Genomic DNA, 18430 nt, shown 5'->3' on the forward strand with positions numbered 1-18430 from the left:
GCAAATGAGGAAATTAGAAAATTTATTCCCATCTCATCTTTCTACTTCCCCTAGTTAAGATACACCTTGGCTACATTATTTTAGTCTATTTGAAGAGTCTATTTAAAATCCTACAATTACTATAAAAATCCTATGATACACAGCTCAAACTGTGATATTTAAGAACATGCACAAACAGGTAGTTGGCAGTTTCAAGGAACAAAACTTTTAAAGAGCATCTTCTCCCAGTGCTAACACTTAGCTTTTTGTGACTGTTCCTTTGTAATGCAAGAAAACCAGTGATTCTTCACATGACTCTCTCCCCCACTTTTCCATCCTAAAGGCAGCTGTTCTTTTGAGCAATACTGCTAACTAAGCATGTTATGGTTGTTACTAATGCCGTCTAGCCTAAGTATGCTGGTCCCTCCCCATTCTCATGCTGTGAACCAGTCACTCCCAAATTGATGCCCTGCAATATGACTACCAACACTCTCATTCCTGCCACACGGCTGCTGGCTGTGGCATTATTCATTGCAAAGGAGACCTGGACGCATATGCTATCTATCCAATTCCTCCCTTACTCTATCCCCTGTGCCTCTGTGAAATGGAAGCTTTAGAACATGCCTGAGTTGTAGATTTTACAAGGAATTCCAGCCCTTAATAGATAGACTGCCTGGCTGTTCAGAACAATGGTATTTAGAATTTTTCCTAAAAGATAAGTTCCCTTACTTTTATAATTGGGAACACTATACCCATTTCAGATCAAAACCAGATTTTGCTCAAATGCCTTATATGTTACAGAAACCAGCTGAGGTTTTCATACTTGAATTTTTTAACAGGCTGGTGGGGTCTAGGAAGAGGGCCTTTTCTGCCATGGCCCCCGCCCTGTGGAACAACTTACCACCTGAGGTGAAGTCTGCCCCCACTCTCATGGCCTTCCGGAAGAGTGTGAAATCTTGGCTATGCCAGATGGCCTGGGGGCCTGATGGGGGCTTGCATTGTTGGAACTGGCTGGTGGAATAATCAATTCTGCCCTGTCATCTTGAATTGTACGTGGTCTCTTTATATAGAATAATTTTAACTAATTGAATATGAATATTTACATTTTTACTGTTTTTAACATTTGGATTTTAACTGTGAGCCTCCCAGAGTCACCCTCTGGGGGAGATGTGTAGCATATAAATTTAATAAATAAATAAATAAATTAAATTTAATGCATGATTACACTGATTTGATGCCATTTGATTAGATGCCTTCTACTTATAACTTTGTATGCAGAAGGAAGCAACATATAAACGCAAAGGCTCATACAATAGCTGGGAAGGGAATACTTCTTTATTTTAGGTTGCCTGTATACTTTTAAAGCAGGCCAGTCATGGGATATAGATTTCAAATAGACAGGTTTGCTACCTATCCAAAAATGCTACTAGTTTTTGATTCCCACCCACTTCTGGCATGTCAAGCATATCTTGGCTATTCTGAAGTTCACAGAACTAACAGCCCAAAGCAAACTGAGCTCAGACTTCTGCATCATCACCCTTCATTATGCTGATTCTGAATCACTATGGTGTTCCAAGAAGCCCACCCTGGTTCATACCCCACACCAAACCTTAATGCGATGGGCACTTGTTTTTACACTTAGTGTAATGTGCAAAGCTGTCCAAGAAAGACTCATGTTTTGCAAATCACAGATGAGTCTACAATGTAGCTTAATGTATGTGCAAACTCAGTATGGGTGCAATTCTTATCTACCAGATTCCTTATATGGCCCAAACAACCCACATATGCTAGCTTATGCTGTTATCTGGAAGGCGCCAAATTGAGGAAAGCTGATGAAGAGCATCAGGACTCAGATTCCAAATTGCCTGGGGAAGCAGGTCTTCTAGAAGCATGCAAGGTAGTACGTATACTTTTGGAAAAAAGGGAAAGTAAGCCCTGAGGGACCCTTTAGCAGGATCATGAAATAAATGAAAATGAATGTTTTATGTAACTATGGAAGAAATGCTAAGGCATTACCCTCTTCAAACGTGGCTCTGTGATATAAACAAAGGAAAGCCAATCACAAGCATGTTGCATACAAGTTACTTTTACTCTTGTGCTTTGAGTCCCAGCTCTTTCAGAAGATGCTACAGAGATCCTTCGTTATTTCCCAGACCAGAATCATATGCAAAGCTTGCATTTGAAATTAACATTACTGGCCTCCTGTTGAGCTTGTTGAAACTCTGAGCTTACTAGTGCTAATGATGTGCGCGTGTGTCGCTTTACAACAATGAACTGCACAGAAACTTTAAATGCATGACTGATGTATCCAAGAAAACAAACCCAACTGGTCCCACTTAGTGTTTCACAACAGAACACATGTTGCTATGAGATAAGCCTATTAGTCATGGCTACTGTTAGCCGTTTGTTGGCCTAGACACATTGAATGATTAAGATGCTCAAGGCTTTCAAGTGTCACAAAAAATGAGACACAAAAAGATGAGACATAGAACATGATGGGTCAACATCGCCTCCATCCCTGCCTCTCAGTACATTAGGGTAAAGAGGAGGTTTTTAGGTTAAACAGCTTTTTTTATGCAAGCTGATATCCTGTGGTGATTAATAGATTACTTAAACAAAAAGGGTGCTATTACAAAACAAAGACAATGGAAATTTACTCAAAGCAGGGAAAGAGCTACTGCAGCAGATTTAGCTATCTGACAGCCTCAGCTGTATGACTTGGGCTGTGAGTGTAAGGGAGATGTCTTGATTCACCTACCACTAGTCAGATGCCACCATGAGCCCAAGCTTATGATCTGAAAGATGCCGGAAGAAGATAGGGTCTTTTGCCAGTAGAAGCTTGTCCTTTAACAAATAGCACTGAGCTTTCTTTGAGGAGTAGCCCCCACCTAGAATGGGCTAACACTCACTAACATGGCTAATACTATTGTATTAATACCAGGGTAAAAATTACTTATGCCCTGGTACTGTAAGGTATTGTGCTGTTTTGTTTAGTTCAGCCTTTTCCAGACTGGCACTCTCCAAATTATGGAAATTGAAACACAACCCATCTGGAAGGGCCAAGTTGTGGAAGATGCATTTAGTTCATTCAGTTGCATATATGCTTTCAATCTGTTTTCACTGGGATATCGTTTGAGCTCCATTATAATGTACTACATATTAGCATGCATGCCTCTTATGTTGCCTGAAATCTTAGGACGATGGGCAGGCCAAAACTTAGGTAAACAAATAAAACAAAATAAAGGAATAAAATTATCTGGGAGATATGAAGCAAATCTTTATTTATTTTAAACATCACCTGCTCGAAATAATAATCTTCAACACTGATTTCAGCAACCAAAGCTAATAAAAATGAGCCTTCTTATATGCAAAAATTACTTCTGAGTACAAACAATATGATTTTTACATACTGTACTAATGTATATGAAGTTCTCTTTATAATAATGACAGGGGTATTTCCTCTTATCTACATATGAAATAATCCTAATTACTGAACTATTCTGATTTGCCTTCTCCTCTGTAACAGTATATTGGAATTGGACATGATCATATTTATTACCAACACTAGCCTTCCAAGACTTACACAATTCTCCCTTCCCTATCCATCTACAGTCTGGCATCCCTAATGTGATATTTAAACGGCATGGAAAACCTAAACTGCTTAAAGTATGGTTTACTGCAAGAAGCCATCTTCATAAACTATGGCTTAAACTGTTTAACCACTGCTTCTGAGGTTGAGCAGTATGACAAACTGTAATCAACTAAAGCCAAACTGCTCCTCATGAAGAAAAGGAAGCAAAGAGATGGGCAGGATTAGGCACAATCTAATCGTGATAAACCAGAGGTTACAGTGAAATTCGAATGCAATCTGTACTTGGTGAATGGTTAAAAATGGACATATTTGCTAACTAGCATTCCAGAAGTTGGATCACAATCTGCCTATCAACCCCAACATCCAGAAAGGACTGAGATAACTGTTTAAGGTAACTGCGAGACACTAGATTGCCTAACTCTGGTCTCTGCAGCTTTCCTAAGAGTAAACTGCTTTTCTACAATTATCTCTGCCTGTCCTATAAGATTAGGCAGGGTAAGCATGGGTCCGCTTCCCACCAATTAAAAGAGCACTATCTCATGGGAACACGGAGCTGAACTTTCTCTGTTGTTGTCCCTGCCCTCTGGAATACCACCCCCTGGTAGTTCATCTGGCCCTGACTTGGCCACCTTTTAGAAAAGCTCTAAAAACATGTTTTTTCAAAGAGGCCAGAGTGATTTAGGATCTCAACTGGTGGAAGACAGATGACTGGCACTTAATTGTACCTTTTCTCCAATGCACTGTATTTGCCTATGTGAATCTCTCTCTCTCTGCAGGGTGTGTGGATATTGATAAAATTATCATCAATGCTATTTAAGAAAGTTTTCATTCTTGTGAAGTAAAATAATTTTAAGCCCCACATGGATAGTAGTAACATGTAGTTCTAATGCGGCAGCCTCCATATGTGTCAAGAGCTACCACTCATAAAATCTCCAGTGAAATCTGAGATTCATAGTCCCAAAACATCTAGAGACTGCCAATTTGTGGAAGGCTGGATTCTAGTCTTGGATTTTGGCTATGAATATATAAATTCAAATACCTATTTAGCCCAGAAATTTTCCTGGTGATCTTTGACTTGCCAGGTCTCTCAGCCAACCTAACATACATAGTTGTTACCATTATGTATATCCTAGTTACATACAAAACTCACCAATCCAGACAATTGCTGGGACACCATGAACCATTTCCTGTTCTGAAAGACTTCCAGGAGATTACTAGACAACTCTTGAAAGAGCCAGGTCAGTGTATTTCAGAAGACAAACAAACTGTGGCGTTCCCCATAATATCTGGGTCCCAGAATGGTGAGTTTTGGCAGTTCCTAGGGTAATGTATATGTGCTCTGAGAAGGGGCAGGATACAAGTGCTAATAATGGAGAATTAAAAAGGCCAATGTCCAAAAGGCAAATGAGGCATGCAGTGTAACTGGTCCTGTTCTGCCAATGCTTTACTTAGTACATTTTTATACCACTGTCATTTCCAAGGACATCCAGCAGCTATCAACAATAAGAAACATAAAAGTATACAATATTAACATATCCACAGTAAAGAAATGAAATAATGCAATAAAATTGGAGCTACGAAGTAAAAGCAGTAAAACATCATTACAGTTAATTCCCAAATGTTTTCTGGAAGAGCTTTGTTTTAATCAACTCCCAGAAGGCCACCAGAGAGGGGGTTAATTTTACTTCCAGAGGGAAGCTGTTACACAAAGTAGGTGCCATCACTGAAAAACAGTGTGTCTGGGTCTCACAAAGGAATAGTAGTTTCTTCCTGGGAAAAGAATCAGACAAGTTGATTCTTGCTAGAGAAAACAGTCCTCCGAGTACCTAGGGTGCCCACTAATACAGTGAATACCCATTAACACATGGGCTGCTGAATTCTGTATTAGTGGCCGTTTCAAAGTGGTCTTCAAAGGCAGCCCCACTGCAGTAGTCTGGTCAAATTGTGATAGAGGCATTAAGTTACTGTTGTAAGACCCTCCCATTCAAGGTAGGGCCATAGCTGGTGCAGCAGTTGAAACTGGACAAAGGGCACCCTGATTGCAGCCCTCCCCTGCCCACCCAGCTGAACTTCCATCAGACCCAGGCAGATGCTTGCCACTGCCACACCCACTCTTCTGGATCTCAGTCCTCCTCCACCTAGGTGGTACTCTCACTCTTCTTCTCCCACCAGTAGCAGAACAGTCTGTGTTGCTGTCCTGATGGAGAACCTCATCCAAAGGTTAAGCTCTTCCCAGTTCTTCATCTTGAGCTATTTCCAACCTCCAGCCCTGGGGCTATTGATAGCCACAGTAGCTGCTGTTTTATTGCAGGAGAGCCTTGCAGCTGCAGCTTCACTAAGTGCTGTAATTCCCATATTCATTCTAGGATCAACTTCTCCAACATTGGTACAGCATGCTAGAGCTGGCCTAGTCGAGAGCTGAACTTCCACAGGACCCAATCTATCTTCAGAATAGCAAACACTAAGGACAAGTACTATGATTCTTTTTATTATTGTCTTCATTCTCCATGCTACCAACATCCAGTCCTAACATTAGCCTAACATTAATTTCTGTTAACTATAAATTAACTCAGTGCACTCACCAATTATATATCCTCCTATCCTTCACCACCTGACCACAACATCTTCCCCCCAAACAATCACCCACTATCAGCTTCAACATAATCCCTGCCTGATGCCATCTTAAAAAAATATACACACATAACTTCATTGATAGAAGCTGCTTTTAATTTACAATGGTTTATCAAGATATAAGGTCTGTTACTGCTGATGATAGCTCATCAATCAAGCTTACCTTTGCTGCCTGAGGTGTACAGGCAATATGCACTGTACTAGGTTTCACCCCATTTGCTTTAGGTCTTTTAAATAAAGCAAATCTGCTTTTTCTTCTTCCTCTATCTCCATTTGGCAGGGAGCCATTATATCTGCAGAAAACAGTGCAGAAAGAATTAAAGAGATGGGAGGATTATTTGGTGGTGATGGCTTTGAATTAATTTGTACATAATTCCATAATGTTGCAGAATTGAAGATTTTAGAAATAAAGTATGACTTTCTTTAAAGTCTAAAAATGTTTTAAAATATTGCTGTGATACATATGACACTTTTGAATATGCTGGAGGTCTAAGCCTATAAGAGAACACAAGGGTTATAAGAACAAGCATCTCTAAAGAATGTGAAGAACAGAATGACAGAGGTTACTCCACATGCATTTAAGGGCCAAGAAGGAAAATGATATATCACTTTCTATTGCAGAATTGCAACTGTACATTTTCCTATTTAGCAACCAAATCATAAAATGATTGCTAAAAGCTGTGTCAGAAATACATTATTTTGACGGTTCATATCCAGTGACATTATTCTACAAACTCTGCACCAATCAAAACTTTTCAGTTTATATACTTTACAGGAGTATTGCTTTTAAATCCACTAAATATGAAGTGTTACATATTCCTAAGACTGGGAAAAAGTGAGCCATTGTTTTATTTTACCTTTATTTTAAGAATAAATCCTCTCCCTTGCTGACAAATAGCTTAGACATAATCCATTGTATTAGTAATATACAAATGGTATAAACAGTATTCTAAAGTTAAGCCTTAATGGGGGGGAAAAAAATCAAAACCTGGATTCAAAGTTTTCTTAGTGAAATTTGATGGAGTTCAGAAATCTTTGGCTGGATCACATCTAACTCAAAAGACTATGTGGATATGATCTAACTCTTATTCCTCTGATGCTAATGTTGGAATGGTTTTAGTTTGAAATCAGGATGCTAGAAAAAAACTGCACAGCAAGGAAGTGCCATGTTTCAGAATTCATTACAGATAGTCACATTGCAAGGCAAAAAGGAAGACCAGAAAAACAACTTTGGTTTGCAGGATTAACTAAAACTGCTGTTTTAGAGGTTCCAATGTCAGTGCCAGATACTTACCCCAACACAATCAGTTCACCATACTTCACTGGTGCTTTTGACGGATGATTTTCTTGATCAGGCGAAAACATGAGCCTAGCTAGATCCTTTTTCTTAAATTCCACTTCTCTAATCAAGAATCTTGGCACACTTTTGTCATTTCCTAAACAAAAAGAAAGAAATATGATGGAGAATGCCACATCCTAGATTCCAGTATATGTGAACACAACCCATAAGCTATTATGACCTGTGCGAATTTCAGCAGAGATTCCTAAAGTATTTTGTGCTTTTAAAGAAGTTAGAAGTGCCCTTGTCATAATGTTACCATTTGCTAGATACAGAGATCCTGCTATATGGCTACATATAGCTGGAACAACAACTCTTCCTAATTTGCTTCAAGTAGGGGGAGGGGGCAAGGGTTGAATTAGTATATTCAATGAATAAGTTTTTTTTTTTAGAAAGGAAAATATGCCAATTCAGAAGCAGAAACAGATTTAACTTCTTCCCAAACACTACAACAGAGTTTCCCATTCATATCCACTGCCTACCAGCTTTAACTCTACCATGGAGCACAGAACTTGCAACAAGCAAGCATTAATTCCATATGCATTTTAAATCACAACATTATGCTTGAATAAGCATTTTTGCTCTTTTGCTCTAAGGCTAAATTCTGTGCACAGTAAAAGTGTGCAAAAGGAGGGAACTCTTTTGACATAAAGGCACGCAATCTGATTCACACACATGGTCACAGATTTATATCCCACCTTTCCTCCAAAAGTTTTATGACTGATGTGTCTCAAGTCAGTCCAAGCTTGAATTGTTACAGTCTGTTTTACTGATGACTCAAAGAGAGAAACAAACATTTTAGCCATTATTTTATCACATGGATGGATGGATACATACCTGCAAATTGTATTGCACATTACTTTCTATGTCCATGAACAGACTCCCCAAATGTTTTAAAATCAGATCTGTATGCTCAGCATACAGCAGGTTATACTTAGAGTTTTACAACCTCACTGCTACATACCATAGTGCCCTCGAAGTGGTAAAGTCAACAATTTAGGACCCAGAGAATGACCACTGTTGCAAAAGCAAACTATGTCAAAATTGTTATGAAAGTGCCACTCATTTTCTAAAATTATCAGAGTGGAATGAGGAAGGGAACCCACATTAATCCCATTTCAGGAGAAATGCCTCTAGACACCTTGCTTAGACGTGCATGTATCCAAATTAAAATCTTTATTATAATATCTGCATTTGTATATTTAGTACAACTAGGCCCATGCTTTAAAGATTCTATTAGCTAAGACTAGACTAAATCAGTCTAGTCTTCTTAGTGAAATGGTGAAAGGCTGCTGAAAAGATGTTCTAAAAATTAATAGGGGTAATAAACCCTAAAACTATTTGCCATATCAGTTCAAGTTTTTTCCTGAAGATACAGTGGAAATACCACTTAACAGATCATATGTTAACTATCAGTTTCAATTATTATCTAAATTGATCCAAACATTTTAACAATATGTTGCATGCTACTGAAACTTTAAGGATTGGCTGATTCCCCCAAGAATAGTTTTCTTGTAGTACTGCAATTAAGGCTTTCTTCACTTTGGGAGCACAAACGTTAGGTATGCAAAGATGTAAAAAAAATGTCCCATGCCTTGTTCTGCTGACTAACTACATGCAAAGATGCTGAACATTACATAGCTTTGAAAAAATGCTAGTACTCATTATATTCAAGCAGGAAACAAGAGCTTAGTTTCTGAATCCAGCAGACTCCAGGCACACATGAATGAGGGGCTAGGAAGGAACCTATTATACATTTCCTCAATGCAGAGTCTTCTAGGTAGCTTCAAATCGCATCATTTTCAGTCAGCGTGGTCTCTGTATTCTTAAGGGTATCAGTCCACTCCTATAGAAAGAGAACTACCAAGAATACAACTAGTACAATATACTCAAATGCTAAGATAGAAAGCAGGTCTGTATTTCTCATTCATGCATATTTCCCTCTTTAAAAAGTTTACTTGAATATCAGACATCTTTTTTCAGATATAATGGCTGTACTTGAACATACTGATAAACTACTCTGATCTGTTCCTTATGGCCACTGAGTAAGAGAGGATAGCACACAAGCAGCAAAATCCTGTTACAGGAAATATTCACTATTTCAAAGTAATCAGTATAGGAGCCTTTCTGCTAGAGCAAACCCACACTTAAGCCACTGGTTCTGGGAGCTTACAGGCATATTCAGTTTCTAGTATAATTTGTTCTAAATATTAAAGTTGGCCTTAATTTCAAGAATCTGGACAAGTGACTAGGACAAAAAGCTAAACTGTGTTTTAAGAAAAGCCACAGAACACTTTCCAATTATGAAAGAGCAACAGCTGATCCTCTTCTGAGGAAACCACACACCATCATACATATTATATGTGATGTTCTCAACTTCCCACACACAGATTTTCAGAATTACACATATCTTTTTTGCACAGAGAGGCTAGTTTAAAGCTGTCAGGGTGATATTATCATCTACCAGTAAATTTTACTTTTATGTCAGAATAGTATGACTACATACTATGCTTCAGTTCCAGCCCCCACCCCTCCAACCCCGGATTAACAATGTCTTTGAATATTCATACACATTCAAGCCATTTCAGAGCTTTGCACAATATCTACAGAACAATTATTACAAAATGAGAGTAAGTTGCACAAGCATGACAAAGACTATATTATTTGCCCTTACTGTTGGAACAACCCCCTCAAAGAAACCTAAAAGTTCTTTTGGATCTTGAATCCATCAACGCCAGCTAGATGCAGCTAGAAAGATCAGAGGACATGAAGGCAACAGTCCTCCTTTGTTGTATTTCCCCAGTATCTGAGCAGGTCCACAATAATGAGATAGCCTAATCCTTTGCCCAGATGATTCATTAAAGCTCGCATGTTGCATCTTAATATTATTCTTCTACTTACTTTTCTGAATAATGGTGGGTTCTATGTAATTCTACAGAATAGTCCTGTTTTTCAAAATATATAAAATTTATACTACACTATTTTCATAAACCACTGATAGCTTCCCAACATTCAGTTTTACCTTTAACTTTATGCCTGTAGACGTGCATCTTCCATGAAAGTACTTAATCCTTTAGAACCCATCTAGTGACAATTATGTCACAAGGAATGACTTTACTATCCATTGCCAAAACATGTTTTGTTTTGCATGACCCAAGTCTGGTAAATTTCATTAGTTTGAAAGGTAAATGTGATAGGGAAAGAAATTGCCCTACCAACCATAAACATCTTTTTTCAAATAATGATCAAATTTTAGTTCTTTAAGGATTGTCATGTGAATGACATCCATATAGTGGTATTGATTAATTTCTGAAGTTACCACTCAAAAAGCATCATTCTTTCATCTGATGTGCTATCTAATGTAGTATGTGATCTTATGCATATCTCTAAATTTAGCCCCACACATTTCTGTTTGGGAATCACTCTTACTAAAGCAAGGGTTTTAATTTGCCTCTTGAAAACAATGGTTCAAATATGGAATCCTCTGCAACAGTAATTTATTGGAAATAATTAAGTTTCTTGACAATCTCCTTCCAAGAATAGTTACAACATCATACATCAACAACATGACAGAGAGGGCGGAGCTGGCGTCGCGGCGATACGGCGGGCGATCCTGGGCTCCCAGGATCGCAGCCGATATCTCCCCCCCCGGATGGTCCCGATGGACCTAAGCCGTCCCGTAGAGACGGTGATTGCAAAGGGCGCGTCCTGCGGATCTCAGGGACACCGCAAGTCCCAGATTGATCCCAGGAGAAGCTCTTGAAGCCGGCGGAGGAGAGGCAGCCATTTAATGACTGCGAAAGCCAGGACAGCTCCAAAGGAAGAAGAAGGAGAGGGGTGTCAACCAGGTGAGATGGACCTTTACTATTCAACTATTCTTAGAGAACACCTTAAGTAATTTAAAGAGATTTTTAAAAGTGAAGAAAAGTGGATTAAGCGGCGAGATTGAGCCTCATAAAAAAAAGGGGGAAAAAAATCTTTGTTTTTAAACTTTCCCTTTTTAGTGGAATTGGCAAGATGTTTTTCTTTTAAAAAAATATATTTTTAACTGGACTGGCTTTTTCTTTTCAATACTCAATAATCTTTTATTTCAAGCTTCTTTTTTGATTAAGATTTTTTTTATTGTTAGAAGAAACCTATATTTTTTGTTTTGGAAATGGGGAAAGTGGAGTTAAGAGAAAGTAAATGAAAGAAAGTTGCACTGCCATCTAGAGGCTTGATATAGTGTTTTTCTTTTCATTGTGACGTATACTCAAGGACTTTGGGCTTTCTAAAAAGATAGTGGGATGTGCATGTTTGTACAGGTGCCATCCGAATAACTATAAATAAGAAAGCGGAGTTGAAAGCGATTTTGAAAATATTCAAGATGGAAAGTTTGAGTTAGTCACAAGAGCCTTGTTTAGTGGCAGTAGCTCTTCTTTCTGGTAGAAGCTTTGCTCTGCTCTTTATTCCCCCCCCAGTTGGACTTTTAAAGAGATCTAGCCTTTCCCCTCCTCTTCTTTTTTCTTTTTTTCTCTTTTTTTTTCTTTCTCTTGGCAAGAACAAAGATAAAGAATCCTTTGACTTAATGAAGGTCTATACAAGGGGTTTGATAATAGACTATACGAGAAACACAATGCAGAAAAAGATTTTTAAACTATCGAGGATGACTATAAAAAACTGGAAGAAGAGCTGCAGAAATTCCCGCAAGAAAAAAAAAAAAGACATCAAAGCTAAAATGGACTTAATTAAACATAAAATGGGATCAATGGAAAAGGAAGAAATAGCACAAGAAATCAGAAACACTAAACAGAACTATTTTGCTTATAAACTGAGAATCAAAAAGGGTTAATCAATTGATAAATGAAGAGGGACAGACTTGTTCTTGGTAATGAGGGTGAGAAAAAGATTATACAAGATTATAATGGGAAATTGTACTAAGAGAATACTTAAAAAGAAGAAGTAAAACAATATTGAAAGAAACTACTCCAGATGCCTAAAGAAAAAACGAGGGGAATACAACAATGATGGAACTGACAGAAGCTTCAAAAAGCAGAATGCTTGAAAGGACATTTATTATTGCTTTCTCTTATCCAATAATATAGAAAAAGGAATAAACAGTTAGATATTTTGGGATATTGAATGAAAAGGGTGAACTTAAAACTATGCAAGCGTTTGAATAAGGTATAAAACTGAGATATATAGTAAAGAATTGTATTTGATTCTAAATGTTTTAAGATATTAGACTAAAATTCATATATGGTTGGACATAGTAACATATAGATTTTAAACTAGAGATATTTTTGTTGAAACATGTAGTGAAGAATGAAGTATGTTTTGATAGTGGTTAGAACTGTAACTTTTAAGAATTGGAAGAATGAAAAAGTATCTATGCAGGAGGAAGTTATTGAAAATTATGGAATTTGCAGAGATGAGTTAAATTGATATTTGAAATTAGAGTAAGAAGATAAGCAATTTTATATGACACAGGATTTGTTTTATTAATGGTTAGATGAGAAAATATAGTAATGTAATGGATTAGGAAATTTTATAATAGAAATTTGATATTAATTATTATATATATATACATATATAATCGATGGATAAAAATGTATTACTAATCCTATAATGAAAGCTAAAATTTTTTGTAATAAATGATTTTATAGACTAGCTACAAATGATTAATAATTGATAATTGATAAGTATACAAGTATATTTTGAATAGATATGAGAATTTATATAAATGAGTGAAGATTATGAAAGGGGCACCAACGATTTGGTAACTGGTTGACACACGGTATAAAATGGAAGATTTTTTTTTTATGCCTTTGTATGTTCTTGTTTGTTTATGTATGTTTTGTGTTTGTTGTAAAGAATAAAAAAATTTATTAAAAAAACAACAACAACAACATGACAGAAACAGCGGGCACAATGTATTTTTCCACTGTTCCATTATTTTCCACTGTTTTCCCAGGCCTTAGTTAAGGATGGTAATCAAACCCCTTTGGTTTTTTGGTATCCTTTTGGCCTTTTTGTATTATAGGGTTGGTCTTCTGGTCAGTCGTATTCTTTTTCTTAGGTATATGTAGTTTTCTTTTACATTCTTTTTTAATTGTAAGCCACCCAGAGTCACTGTGGAGTTGGGTGGCCAAGAAATTGAAACAATTAAATTAAAATTCAATTAAATACATACCATCCCTGAGAAATAATAAGGTGAGTGGGGGAACAAGTCATATTGTGATGATAGGATTTGAGAAAGTTAGATGTTGTGGGAAGAAACTGAACATAGAGTTGCACTTTAGTTTTGGAATAAAAGAAAAGCTACAAAGCAAATTTAATAACATATTTTACCCAGAGATTCATATAACCTTATTGAAGACAGACAACAAGGCACACAACCATGCAAGGTTTGTACAGAGGACTTGTACAGGAATAAGAGGTAATATCACACCTTGATCACAGAATTATGAATCATGCTCAAATGTAAATATTATGACATGCATGATATCTGTCAGGCACAGCCCAAGAACAACCATGAAACAGTCCAGTTGAGTAAAGTTCCTTTATTTGCTTACACCATATAGACAGGCTCTTGCCAGACTCAATCTATACTACTGCAACAAGTGGGTATACCTTGGGAGATTCTAGGGAGTGGCTATCCTGAGCCTCTTTTGCTTCCCAAGCTCCTCCTGCGGACTATGTTATCTTTTGTCTCCTTTCCCTTCCCAGAATGACCCTCTCCTTCCTGATAGCCTTGATCTCTCACATCACCCTCCTCTTCGTAGATATGTTCCATCACAATATCACATTTAGGCAAAGAATGCCAATGGATATATGAATCTTTTTTCTCCATGAGTTACATGCATTTTCTAATAGATCTAGAAACATGGATTTGGTGTGACTCAATTTTTAGCAATACTACAAGAAGAGTCATGCATTTCCTTTAAACAATACAGTACTAAAGAATGTTAAGGGTAGAGAGTAAGAATATTTGAATTGTTCATTTAAAGCAATCATGAAAAATGCTAAGTATTCAAATTAGCAACACATTGTAGACAATTATGGCTTCAATTTAATTTTACTTATTTAGGCTGAATCCAGACTTTCTCAAAATCAGAAGTACCCTCAAAACACAATTCAGTTACAGTATCTGTTTTTAGTAATGTATTCATATCATTTCTACTGCACTAAAATATCTGTCATTATTTCTAGTTTCCTGGCCTCCTTTAGACAATGTTATGCATATTAGAATCATATCAGCCTAAACTGTAGGTCCAATTTACAATATTTACAATATTTTAGGCCATTCTGATTTAATTTGCAATTTGAGAAAGGTGTTTTACACATTATACTTTTTTCTTTATACATTATATAAACTTTATATAAAGTATACTTTATGTACTTTATAATGTATAAAATGATACTATGGGATTCTTGTTTTTAGATACTATATTTTTCCAGCTTCTGCCTACACATGACAAATATGATTATACTATTATTCAAAAACAATAATAGTGCTTTTGCTCCTGTCACCTTAAAGGCACAATTATTAATGCATATTCCATTCAAGATATTAACACAATGGCTTCTAAGATTTCCTCCTCCTTCAGCCCAGGCAAGAAAGCCTCTCCTGAAATAGCTTTCCCTTTCAGAACTCAAAACTCACACAGACTTCCATACACCCATTCCATTATCCTGCTCTTGTTCCTCTGACAACCCCCCAAATAAATTCTAGAGGCTTTCCCCAACATTCAGAACAGACCTGATATAATAATATATGCACACGCTGCCCAGTTTCTTCAAGCAATCCATGCTTTTACCTTCTTCCTAAGAGTTAAACTTTAACCAGTTTAGTCTCCCTTACATGCTCACTCATAGTTCATCTTGTCTTAGACATTCATATACAGCAATTTGCTACCACACTACCATTCCTTTTTATTTATTTTTTTTAATCCATCTAATATTGTGCCTCCCCAATTCTATCAAGAAAGGAAGATTATATGGAAAGGCTTTGAGCTTTTAAGAACAGGTGATGGATACACGCCCACCCACCATGAAATCCTGATGTATGTGGCAACATTTTCTATCTTGCTCTACCTCTCATAAAATTAAATATATTATAAAAAGTGTCCTTGGATCTTCTGGCTAAGAACAAGTGAGTAAAATATTCAAAACTACAACATACCTTTAGAAATGCCAACTTACTGCTGGCAACCACAACTATAGAAATTAATGAGGAAATATATTTCAAACAATTTCTTTACCCCAGTTCTAGAAGTTCTTTCGAAGCTCTGAGAAATCTAAAAAAAAAAAGGGGCATACAGCTATAATCCTAGAAATTATTTAAAATTCATAGCAATTTTAATGGGGTTTACTTGCCACCATTATCCAGTTGACCACTTAGAGAAAAAATCTAGAACACAAAATAGAAACATGAAATCTGCTCCTGTATTCAAATCACCTTTTACAACCGATAATGTTCTTAATTTGCTCAGAATCACTCAGCAAATTACAGTAAAACTTCTTGTGCTGAGAAAGTGTCCTTTGCCCTTCATATTATATTCCTGCTTCTCCCTACACAAAATATTCATATCGTGCCAGTGGGAAAATGGGGTGGAAGGGGAAGCTAGGCACTTAAAAGTAATGAAAATGAGAGATGAGATCCACACAATCCTCAGGTATGTTTCAAACAGCTCCAGTGAGTCTTTCTCTGTGCCTTTTACTTTAGCCACTGGGCTTATACACAATGACTTGATAAGGAGACCGGCCTGAGTTACGCAAGCTGATAAACACTTGGAAGACAGAAGATTTCCATTAGCTGGATCAAAGCGAGCATCTTGCTTACCTTCCTAAAATTAATCTCAGACTCCAAAAAAGAAGAGGAGGAAGCAGAGAGTGTAGCATACAGGTTTCCTAATGACATACTAAATCTCCAGTAGCTTGTCAGGATTGGAATGCTGGAGAGAGACGCGGTTCTGTCTCCTTGTCAGCTTGTGTTATGTAACTGTACCGACACATGCTACACGATTTAGCATTTACTAAACAAACGAGCTTTCTTCACTTCCCACATCATCAATGACTCTCTTATGCAGTAGATATTTTTTAAAAGGCAGCAGAAACACCTCAGGCATTTTGAATCATAGAAATGTAACATTCACCCATTTCGACATATATATACCAACCTAGCGATCAGAAGCCAGGTGTATGTCCGCCCCTTGTTAAAGAAGAACACTTGACTTTAAGAAACTATCCAGACTGTTCCAGGTTTTGTGGACTGGATGCTCAGTTTCTATACATCTGATTCTGCACTCACAAGCCCACAGAGGTAGTCTACATGAGAGCAGAAGGTAGAGTTGATTGGTGGACTATGGTTTGACCAGCCTTTCCCAACCTTGCATTTTCTAGAAATATTCAAACTAACAACTCCAGAATTCTGAAGCCAGTATGCCTGTTGGCAAGCCAATGCAACAAGCCAAAAGTTCTGAAACCTATTATATACAGAACTGGAAAGTGGCCCTCAACAAGGAAAGTTGATTTTTAAAATAGCATTAAAGATGACTGGGTCTCAGATAATTCCAGTGCTGTATCCTGGTCTCTAAATCCATAGGACTCGGAGCAGAACACAGAGAAGGTAATTTTGAAAGTATATAAGGCTCAATCTTACACTAAATTTTAAAGCTCTATGTATCAAAATCATTACTTGGCACTGAATCAAACATCAGTGGAGCAGAAGTGTTGCTATAATTTAAGTAACTTTAGAGATTTATTACTGACCCCTTTTGGAGCCTTGAGGAAGCACTGTGTTTTTAGCTAGAATGATTCTGAACTATATGTCCTTTTTTCTCTTCTCCTTGCCTTTTGTTCCAGTTCCATCCTATTAACTTTAAAGAATAAGTTAGGACTGTTCAATACACTTTAGCCTTGGTCTCTAGTCAGGTTCTGCCAGATTTAACTATCTGACCAACTACAAAAATACGTAGTAAGGGCAGAAAGAATACTGTTATTTTTAAGTATAAGTACAGTAAGAATAAGAAGAATCCTATGTTAATTTCCACTAACTCCATGGTCATAAGCCTTACATTTCATCATCCTTCTCAAAAGAGTCAATATCTTCTTAAGCAGGAGAACCAAATTTATTTAAATCACAATGGAATAAACATTGCCTACACCCACTTGACCTAACTGATCAAGACAGTAGAGAAACAGACTAAATTAGATATGTGACTTGATATATTTGATCTAAAAGGGCACACACAGACAATAAAATAATGCTTTCAAAATGAACCTTTTGGAGACTTAGGAAGAATCTGCACTCACCAGTTTTGCGGAAAGATAGCCATAGAGCTAAAATATATTCCATTTTGGAAAGAAAGTTAAGAAGGTTTACAACAATACAAAAGCCAAAGAATTAAAACAGGAAACAACAGTAATTAAAACTGCTGGTGTAGAAGTTTCCTTCTCACCTTTTTAAAGAAAAAGTTGTATATAGAAACCCTGTTCATTGCAAAACAAAACATGATTTACCTTTACCATTCACGCTAAAGTTCATGCAAATTTCCAAATCAAACAATTTCAAGTTTGATGTGGGAACTGTCTTGTTTTCTTGGAAGAGAACTAGGAAGTGTCTTGTTCTCTTGGAAGTATGAAGTCCCACTGTTGCTAGATTTTTTTTTTAATCCATCATTTCCAATGTTCGTGGATATTACAAAAGTTGAGTTTGTGACATAGAGTGCCTTATGAATACAGAAAACGATTCAGAGAAGTACAACAGACTAGATTAATTCCACAAAGGTCAGTTCTATTGTCCTGTACGCTCCGAATGCACTGTTTAAACCTACAGGAAGTTTTTACATGCCATCATCACACTATTATGTTCACATAGCAACTGAATGGCATGCTGTTCAGCTGTC

General features: G+C 37.0%; 1 protein-coding gene across 1 annotated transcript in view; it reads right to left on the reverse strand.

Moving 5' to 3' along the window:
* PELI1 (pellino E3 ubiquitin protein ligase 1) overlaps positions 1-18430 on the reverse strand; it is a 55541-nt gene that overhangs the window by 8335 nt on the left and 28776 nt on the right. The window contains exons 2-3 of the mRNA XM_088134082.1: positions 7497-7638; positions 6366-6495 (exon numbers count right to left, since the gene is read on the reverse strand). Of these exons, the coding sequence (XP_087990208.1) occupies positions 6366-6495; positions 7497-7567 (201 nt within the window). The 5' untranslated portion in view covers positions 7568-7638. The remainder of the gene's footprint in view (positions 1-6365; positions 6496-7496; positions 7639-18430) is intronic.

The sequence above is a fragment of the Python bivittatus genome, unplaced genomic scaffold, assembly GCF_059951505.1.
Source record: "Python bivittatus isolate LINGU-HERP-01145 unplaced genomic scaffold, Pbiv_v1 ctg000020_np1212, whole genome shotgun sequence".
Taxonomy (NCBI): Eukaryota; Metazoa; Chordata; class Lepidosauria; order Squamata; family Pythonidae; genus Python; species Python bivittatus.